This window comes from Carlito syrichta, unplaced genomic scaffold (genome assembly GCF_000164805.1).
Source record: "Carlito syrichta isolate Samal-C Ts95f unplaced genomic scaffold, Tarsius_syrichta-2.0.1 Scaffold315402, whole genome shotgun sequence".
NCBI classification, from domain to species: Eukaryota; Metazoa; Chordata; class Mammalia; order Primates; family Tarsiidae; genus Carlito; species Carlito syrichta.
Window position 1 is genome coordinate 74,964 of NW_007259498.1, and position 10,027 is coordinate 84,990.

Consider the following 10,027-nt stretch of genomic DNA (forward strand, 5'->3'; position numbering starts at 1 on the left):
CCTCCCCACAGCTTCCCTGACCAAGGGTCACTGAGCCTTGGCAGAGCCCAGACCATGGCTTCCCTGGGAGTGGGTGGCCAACTCCATCACAGGACAGTTCTCGCCATGGTCATGAGGTTACTTGCTTCTTGTTTAACTAAAATTTGACTCCCTAAAAAATTCTGCCTGTGGTTCTTGATTTTAGACTCTCATTGAAGAACTAGCAAGACTCTGTGTTCCAGCCCTTAATCCTTCAGCTGTTATGTAATAGCAGTACCAAGCAGGGCTGTCGCATAACATAGAGGTTGGTCCAGGTGTGGCAGAAATCTTCTGAAGTGACACAAAAGAAGTTGATAATGAATCATGACCTTGCAGTTGGCAACATTTCCAACTGTGATGCGTGTTGCCTTCTCCCATGCTCCCTGGCTGCTCCTCCAACTTTGTCCTCTCTGCCTCTGGTCGACACATCCGAATTTCTCCTTTCTTTCTCTACCCAGCACCGCCTTCCTCTCCCCTAGCCTGGGTGAATGGAGTGGACTTCTTATTCCTCCATGGAGGATGTTGCCAAACAAGATAATGAGGAAACTGTTTTTGCTAATTTCACCACATCGCATAGGGAAGGAGGTAGAACTTAATTACTTCACTGAGTAACAAGTAGAGACAGATAGCAATCAGGCAATAAAGTGAACAGTTATTCTGATTCTATCCTTTTAAAAAAATTTCCTCTAAGTCTGAGTGCAACAATACACAGCTAGACCATGAAGTTATGTAGCTACAGAGAAAACAGAAGCTCTTAATAATAGCCCTGTGTTAGCCAAACTCTGTGGCTCAGTCTGTAATCCCGTGCCTTGGGAGGCTGAGGTGAGTGGATTGTCTGAGTCCGCGGGTTCGAGACCCGCCTGGCCAACTTGGCAAGACCTCGTCTCTACAATAAATCAAAAAATAAGCCAGGCATGGTAGCGCACGCCTGAGGTTCCAGCTATTTGGAAGGCTGAGGCGGAAGGATCGCCGGAGCCCAGCGGGTTGAGGCTGCGGTGGCCAGGAGCGGCCACTCTACTCCAGTCTGGATGACAGAGTGAGACTCCAACTCAAAAAAAAAAAAAAGAATAGCCCTGTGTTTCAGCAGAAAAGACAAAGACACGCACTGTACACCATTAAGTATGTGGGAGAGATGTTTTTAACAAGGATGTAACTCATTTATACGAGTGATTTATCAAGAGCCTGGGGGAGATATTTCTTTTTTGCGCAGGGACACTGTCAGATTAAAGGCGCAGTGGTTCCAAATGCTGTTTGTTCCAGCCCTGTCTTCGATCGCAATAATGCCCGTGTCTTCTTGTCTGTGCTGGTGGATTATTAACAGAGGTTATTGGTCTCCATGGCAAAACGATTTAATGATTGCTCTGAACGTAATCTCATTTATGAGGATGCAAAAAAAAAAAAAAAAAAGGACTTCGGGTCAGGGAGAATGTATAAATGTCCATCACCATCAAGGTTCTGCTATATTTGAAAGGCTGAGGCATTTCCAAGGACACATTTCATAGAAATTTGGTTCTCAGCCCCAAGATATCGATTGAACTGGGGTCAATTCCTAGGACGTTCTGATCAAAAAGCTTGAAGAGCCCTGTGACAGAGGCAGTGAGGAGACTTGATCGCTGACCTGTGCTGTTGGACCCCAGCATGTGTACTGGGAGTTGTGCCAAGTGCCTGGGGGGCACCCTCATTCCCCTGGCTGTGTGCAGCTTCCTGGCTAACATCCTGCTATTCTTTCCTGGAGGAAAAGTGATAGACAACAACGACCACCTTTCCGAAGAGGTCTGGTTTTTCGGAGGAATATTAGGAAGCGGGGTCTTGGTGAGTAGGGAAGCCTTAAAACCCCCCTATCGATGACCCCGGCACACCCATCCTTTCTAAATCAGGTACTTATTGAACAGGAAGATATTTCATTGGTAACAGAAGTTAAAGTATTGCATGATGGGGAGTCAGTGCCTGAATTTGTTTCCCCCCTCTGTTAGAATCTAGCAAGGAAGGAAACGTCAACTACGTTTACTAAGTAATTAATCCCCAAACTTGGGCTGGCAGTTCTCATGGGTCTTTTGAGGTGTATGAACCAAACCAAAGACCACATAATTTCTTTATTCCAATAAGATAGTGCCAACAAAATCTTAAAAAACCGCAACAACAAAAAAACCACACGATGCTTTGTAGCAAATTGATTGGCTTAAAACCACCAAGAGAAACAGGTATCAGTGGGATCCTTTTCCACTGAGACACTCATAATTTATTTATCTCTTGTTCCCAAGACAGGTGGGACCCTCCAGCTAAGGGGGTGGGGGCGGAGAGCGAGAGCGTGAGCTTTGGGAGGCGGAGAAGAGAGGATTGCCTGTGCCCACGGGTTAGAGACCAGTCTGGACAACTTGGCAAGACCTCGTCTCTACAACAAATAAAAAAATTAGCAAGTGTGGTGGCGCCCACCTGTAGTTCCAGCTACTTGGAAGGTTGAGGCAGAAAGATCACCTGAGCTCAGCAGGTCGAGTCTGCAGTGGCCATGAGCATGCCACTGCACTCCAGCCTGGGCGACAGAGTGAGACTCTGACAACAAAATAAAAAAAAAGAGAGAGAGAGAGACTCACTTTCAAGATAATTGAGGACAGGTTTCTTATCTTTGTTCTAACACACCATCTAAATGGGAACTCGGAATGTCACATCTTGAAATCTTGCTCATTGGAGCAGTCAGCCAGGCCAAATAGAATCTCGTGCCTCTCCAGCCATGCTCTGACACCTTGGCCATGTCCCCTTGAGTCAGCCGCCAAGCCCACATGGTGGATGGGGCTCTCCCACAGCCAGGTGGGCCCGCAATAACCGCCCCCCACCGCCACCTCCCAGACCTGCTCTGAGATGTCTCTCTCCCTGCTAGATGATCTTTCCTGCGCTGGTGTTCTTAGGCCTTAAGAACAATGACTGCTGTGGGTGCTGCGGCAATGAGAGCTGTGGGAAGAGATTTGCGGTGAGTTACCACAGGGGCTTCCCCCAGAGCTCCCCCCATGGCACTGGTTCTCCTTGTGCTGGGCAATGTGGGGGTGGAGAGGGGCTACCAGCCCCAGCCAGGACTCTGGGGGCAGCTGGTGCAGGCGTGAAGCTGTGACTCGTCCTGCTAGTGCAAAATAGCAGTCAGGATCATTGTTGAAAACACCACAGCCCTCGTACTTACAGGCTGTGAACACTGCTTTAAGTTTTACAAACAGACACTGATGTCAGAGCTGGAAAGCCAGGGCGGAGTCGTATCCAGAAGGCAGGCTTAGAAGGCCAAGGTGGGGCTGCGTGTTTTCCGCTGCCACTGATAGGCTATGAGAACTTGGACAAGTCATTTCCCTTCTCATCTGTAAAGAGTCCTTGGGATAGGATGAAGGATAATAACTCCCCTCCCTGCCAGCCCCCTGGATTCCTCATCCACACCACAGCTGTGTTCTCAGTCTCTGAGGTCCATCACCTCCCCACTCCCACCCAGATTGTGCCACAGGACTCCTGTTTCACACAGCCGTATTTCTCATAGTAGGAGAGCTAGAGAGATAAGGCCTCGACAGTCCAGGGTGCGGTGGAAAGAATGCTGAGATGTGGGGTCGGGACCCTGTCCTGCAGCTGGACAAGTCACTGAGCGACTCCGCCTCCCTGTGCCCACCTGTAAATAGGGAAGCTGGTTAGATGAGAATTTCTCAGTGTGGGGCAAGTTCTGGTGGTATATGAATGTGCTGTCTTTCCACGACAGAATGTTATTCCTGTCCAACACTCTTTTAATCCTTTGAGTCCATCAAGGAAAAGATCTTATGTTGATGGAAATAAGTCTTTACTATCTTTTACCCTTTTTAATAATCTCCCTTTCTTTTATTTTTTATTTTTTGAGTTGGGTCTCACTCTGTCACCCAGGCTGAAGTGCAGTGGCATGCTGATGGCCACCATGGCCTTGACCTGCTGGGCTCAAGTGATCCTTCTGCCTCAGTCTTCCAAGTATCCCAGCCCATAATCTCCCTTTCTAGGGATGCAAGCAAAACTATTGCACTAAAATACAATAAAATTTATCAGACGCAGTGGTTCATGCCTGTAATCCCAGCACTTGGGGAGGCCAAGGCGGGAGGATTGCTTGAGCCCAGGAGTTCAGGACCAGCCTGAGCAACACAGCAAGACCTCATCTCTACAAAAACAAATTTTTTAATTTGCATTAGCCGGGCATGGTGGTGCATGCCAGTCTTCCCAGCTAGTCGAGAGGCTGAGGCAGGGGGATCATCTGAACCCAGGAGGCTGAGGCTGCGGTAAGCTGTGATCATGCCACTGCACTCTAGCCTGGTCAACAGAGTGAGATCCTGACTCAAAATAATAAACTAAAATAACATTGTGTTTCTATCTGCCAATGATTCGAAGTTTTCGTTCATATAGTAATACAAATGAATAAAATAGAGAGTTGACAAAGAAAAATGTTGAGAGTTTGTATATATCAATGTGACAAAAATGAAGCATATTAAAGCTGGAATGACTGGTCTGGATAGTGAGGGAAGCTGGTTTCTGTTCTCATCTCCATGGTGCACTTGGCCATCATAGAGATTCATGAGCCCCAATAATGAACTCAACATACTTACTGTAACTTCTTAGAGGAAAAGGTGCATCTGCCCATTGCAAATTATTTTAGCATTTCTTTCCCACTATTATCTGTTCATTTCTTCAATCAAAAAATATTTTGGGGGCTGAGGCTGGTGCACTATCCATATGTTACTGTTTTCTGTGTAGGTTCAAAGATCATTCAAAGAGAATTCACCCTCTCATGAGTCCCAAATAAGCACTGGTCATTGTTATTTTAACATTTAAAATGATCACTGACTAAAAGATATAAAAAGCTACTGTTTATTTATATAATTATGAAATTATATAATAAAATATAATTTTCATATAATTAATTATAAAGCAAAGGAAGAAATGTATTACTCATTTTCTCTTTGAAATATAATCCCCATGATACCTTGTGAACTTTCAGGGGTTAAGTTGATGTAATAATTTTTTTTTAAATTAGCAGTTAAGAAAATTAGACGAAAAGAAAGAAGAGTTACTGCTTAGAAATCTAATATTTCATTCTTGGCACAGAGTAGAAGGCTTGAGATTGGCCTGTATAAAATAAGGAATTTTTTGTTTGTTTGATTTTTGTTTTAGGTTTACATATAAACACAGTGAGAAGTAAAATAGTGTTAAAATATTATACAAAACTTGTTTTGTTTTTAATTTTTACTTTATTATTATTGGTTTGGTTTTGGTTTTTTGTTTTTTGAGTCATGGTCTCATTCTGTCACCCAGGTTGAAGTGCAGTGGCACAATCACAGCTCACAGTAGCCTTGACTTCCTGGGCTCAGGCAATCCTTCTGCCTCAGCCTTTCAAGTAGCTGGGACTACAGGCACACACCACCACACCCAGTTAAGTTTTTTATTTTTTTGTAAAGATGAAGTCTCACTATGTTGCCTTGGCTGATCTCAAACTCCTGGGATCAAGCAATCCTCCCACCTCAGCTTCCCAAAATGCTGGGATTACAGGCGTAGGCCACTGTGCCTGGCCCAAACCTTGCTTCGTTTTTTAAAACAAGATTTAAGTGAAGGTCAAGATGAAGGCAGAAAACTCATGCTTTTACAAACAGAGTTGAGTCAATTGGATCTGAAATATTTATCCCACCCAACACAAGTTGTCTGTTGGGCCTCTTTAACTCTCCGGGTGGGCCTGCCCTCGGCATGAATTGAAGATAACTCCTCCAAATGACTGACTATCTGAGTGACTCGGCAGTGTTCCTCAAAGGACCAGCTGTGCCACATGGTAACCCGAGGCACCCTGGGCCAAGGCCGATCACGTGCTGGGTAGCTATCAGAAAAATGTCTTGGTTTTGATTTGTTTGCTTTTTAAGTCGTCAACTTTTACAAATTAAGCATTGCACATAAAGCATCTAGCTATCTGAATCATTTTTCAAAAAATAAAAAAGTGGCCGTCCTGTAATCCCAGCACTTTGGGAGGCTGAGGTGAGTGGACTGCCTGAGCCCACGGGTTCGAGACGCGCCGGGGCAACTTGGTGAGACCTCTCGCTCCAATAAATAAAAAATGAGCCAGGCATGGTAGCGCGTGCCTGTAGTTCCGGCTACTTGGAAGGCTGACACAGAAGGATCACCTGAGTCCAGCAGGTTGACACTGGGGTGACCGTGAGTGTACCACTGCCTTCCAGCCTGGGTGATGGAGTGAGATTCCAACTCAAAACTAAAAATTACAAATTTACTGGGCACTCCTTGGCCTGCATTTTGGCATAACAGCAACCTGCACTGGGTGTGGCTGAGCTCAGCGGGGACCCACCCAGGCTGCTCTACTTATCTGGTGTTGCTGCCCCGCCCTGAAGGCCATTGAGTTCATGACCCCTGCTTTAGACTCTTATTTGCTTGATGTTCCGAGGCTCTGGAGTGCCCAGTGATAATCATTTCTTGTGATAATGGGGTGTGTGTGTGTGTGTGTGTGTGTGTGTGCGCGCGCGCGCGCACACGCGCTGGGGGTCTCACTATATTGCCCAGACTGGTTTTAAACTCCTGGACATAAGTGATCTTCCTGCCTCAGCCGCCTAGCTAGTCTTTTTTTTTTTTTTTTTTAAAGTGAAGTATTTTCATTTTGTCAGAAGAAAAACTTTTTTCTTTTTTTTTGAGTCAGGTTCTCACTCTGTCCTCAGTCTAGTGCAGTGTCACAGTCACGACTCACCATAGCCTCAACCTCCTGGGCTCAGACGATTCTTCTGCCTCAGCCTCCTGAGTAGCCCGGACCTAGGCAGGATCCACCACACTCAGCTAATTTTTAAAATTTTTTGTAGAGACAAGGTCTTGAACTCCTGGGCTAAAGCGATCCTCTTGCCTCAGCCTCCCAAAGTGCTGGGATTACAGGCATGAGCCACTGCATCCGGCCTATTTGGTGGGAACTTTAATGTTGAAGCTCTGAATTTTTTTTCCAAAAGTGCATGGCACTCCCCTCCAGGTATTGTAGGGACACTGGGCTTCTGTGGAGTACTGCTTAAGAAGCTCTGCAGGTAGACAGGCCTGTGAAGCCCACAGGGACTGGACCACAGGCTCCTAGAGTGAATCCTCTACCCTCTCCACAATCATCCTGTCACTGATTTTTCTGGTCTCTCTCTCTCCTCTCCTGTCTCTCTTTTTGTTTTGGTTTTGGTCTGGGTCTCACTCTGTTGTCCAGGCTGGAATATAGTGGCACTAACATGGCTCACCACAGCCTAGACCTCCTGTGCTCAAGCGATTCTCCCACCTCAGCCTCCCAAAGTGCTGGAACTACAGGCACAAACCACCAAGCCTGGCCCTCTCTTCTTTGTTATGTCTTTCTGAAACATTCCCCAGAAACCAACTGCACCATTCTGTTCCCTTTCCTTGGGTGGTAAAACCAGGAAGTAGGAGATGGGAGAAGCAGGATGTGGTGGCTGTAGAGATAAAGCGAGACAATGAACTGGAAAGATTCTCGGTCCCCTGATTCACAGTTTCATGGTGCCGCTGAGAAAATGGAGCCGGACACTCCTCTGAGGCAGAATAAGACTGAAACTCAGCCCCAGAGGTCTGTGTTCTTTCATATAAATTAAGCTAAACAGATTTGGGGAAAGGGAACCCTGGGGCAAAAACAGTGAGAATGGGGTAGCTTTCAAGGTGGGTTTTGAAAACCCTGACCTGGGCTTGTTTTGAGGTCACAACCTGTTTTCTCCCAAACCGGAGATCCTCAGTGGCCCCTTGGCAGCTGTCTGTGGCTGGCCAGCGTCTCCTGCCCGCCGGTCTTTTAAAAGAATGGATTATCAGGGTCCAGTGGGACAACTTGTTAATGGTGTCAACACATCCATGTTACATACATGTTTTAATAAGAGCCTTTTGGAGACCTTGGATTTGACTCAAAAGAGTGTCTTTAATAATGAGACGGAAGGTGGATTGATAAGGACATATTTGGGGGCAGGCGGGCATCTCAGCATCCTTAAAACCTATCAGAGTCGAAGCCCGCCCCACCCACAGGCAGAATCAGATGGCTGACCTGCCTGTTTTGAAAAAGATCTTGGTCACGTCCTAATGTGGTTTGTGTGCCACTTCTTTCCGTGTCTGGCTCACTAGTGCCCTCTAGAGACACCTCTGGGTGAGCACTTCTGGGGACTCTCCTTGCAGGGGTGCTGGAAACCAAAGCCTCCATAATCTCCGTCTGCCTTCCTTGGAGTGACAGCCACTTTAAAAGGGATTTTTGAAAGGCAGTTCTTTTGAAAGAATAGATTGTGTTGAAGGTATGAAACTGTATTTTGGCCGGGCGTGGTGGCTCACGCCTATAATCCCAGCATGTTAGGGGCAGAGGTGAGAGGATTGCCTGAGCCTCTGGGTTTGAGACCAGCCTGGGCAACTTGGTGAGATCTCGCCTCTACAATAATTCAAAAAATTAGCCGGGCATGGTGGGACATACCTGTAGTTCCAGCTACTCGGAAGGCTGAGGCGGGAGGATCGCCTGAGCCCAGCAGGTCAAGTCTGCAGTGACTGTGAGCGTGCCACTGCACTCCAGCCTGGGCGCCAGAGTGAGACTCCAACTCAAAATAAAAAAAGACAGAAACTATATTTCTTCACTAAGTATTTTCTAGGCTTCATAATCCTCTGCTGTAAAGTGGATCATGGCTGTTGCCACCTCCCATAAGGATCCTTCAAGGATTGGGGAGGAGGGTGGGTTGCAAGTATGCAAGTATTAGTGTGGGGGTAGAGAAGGGACGTATCGACCAAGTGCCTGGAATACTGAGAACACGTAGGTCCTCGGTAAATACTTGCTGGATGAATGAAATAAATGAACACGTAAGAGGCATCACAGGGGATTTCCTTTTTTTTTGAGTTGGAGTCTCACTCTGTTGCCCAGACTGGAGTGCAGTGGCCGCTCCTGGTCACCGCAGCCTCGACCTGCTGGGCTCCGGCGATCCTTCCTCTTCAGCCTTGCGAGCCGGAACTACAGGCGCGCGCTATCACGCCCGGCTGATTTTTGATTTATTGGAGAGATGAGGTCTCATGCCTGCCCAGGCGGGTCTCGAACCCGCAGGCTCAGGCAATCCACTCACCTCAGCCTCCCAAAGGCACGGGATTATAGGCTGAGCCACCGAGCCCGGCTGGTTTCCATATTTTTATCAGGCTCAGTCCTCACAGTAATCCCTTCAGTTAGACATTAACCTCCTTGTTTCATACATGAGGACACTGAGGCCACGCAAGTTAAATTTCTGCCTGCCACCCCCAACCACCTTTTTCCTAAGCTTTGCCAAGGCAGAAAATCCAGGACATTGTTTTGGCGGGGGGGAGGCTGACTGCAGGTCATCTCTACGGAAGTCTTAGGATGTTTGCTAAGGAGGAATGTTCATGCCCATCAGACATGCTTCAGCCAACATAAGCACCTGTGTGACTCAGGGCACACCACGGGTGGTGACAGAGCTGACATGATGCCACTTTGCCTGCAGAGTCTAGGAGGGAGGTCTCCAAGCTGGCAGTCAGTGAATCTGAGGGTATCTGCAGGGCCTTCATAACTTCCTCTCCAAGGAAAGCATTTACAGCATGCCGTAAACACAGTTCTTTAATGCCATGAACAGAATTACCTGAGTAACCGGGAGAGAATTAACCTGTTTACTATTTTTCTCCTCAGAGTCATGTTCTCTGTATTTACGGAAAGTAAGAATGTGTGCAGATATGATAACAAAAATATTATAATATCATAATGGCATGTATCAAGTTAACACCATGGAAAGTTTCCAAACCTTGGAAATAGGAAGATGAGATTGAGTGATATGACTCATGCCTGTAATCCCAGCATTTTGGGATGAGTCATTTTGCTTGAGTCCAGGAGTTCGAGGACAACATGGGCAACATAGTGAGACCTCATCTCTACAAAAAAAAATTTTTCGCCAGGCTCGGTGGCTCAGCCTGTAATCCCGCGGCTTTGGGAGGCTGAGGTGAGTGGATTGCCTGAGCCCGTGGGTTCGAGACCTGCCTGGGC

General features: G+C 46.9%; 1 protein-coding gene across 2 annotated transcripts in view; it reads left to right on the forward strand.

Moving 5' to 3' along the window:
- Positions 1-1,350: 1,350 nt before the first annotated feature.
- TM4SF4 (transmembrane 4 L six family member 4) overlaps positions 1,351-10,027 on the forward strand; it is a 26,401-nt gene continuing 17,724 nt past the window's right edge. For both annotated transcript variants that reach the window (XM_008072738.1, XM_008072737.1), the window contains exons 1-2: positions 1,351-1,830; positions 2,894-2,983. In XM_008072738.1, the coding sequence (XP_008070929.1) occupies positions 1,657-1,830; positions 2,894-2,983 (264 nt within the window). In that variant the 5' untranslated portion in view covers positions 1,351-1,656. The remainder of the gene's footprint in view (positions 1,831-2,893; positions 2,984-10,027) is intronic.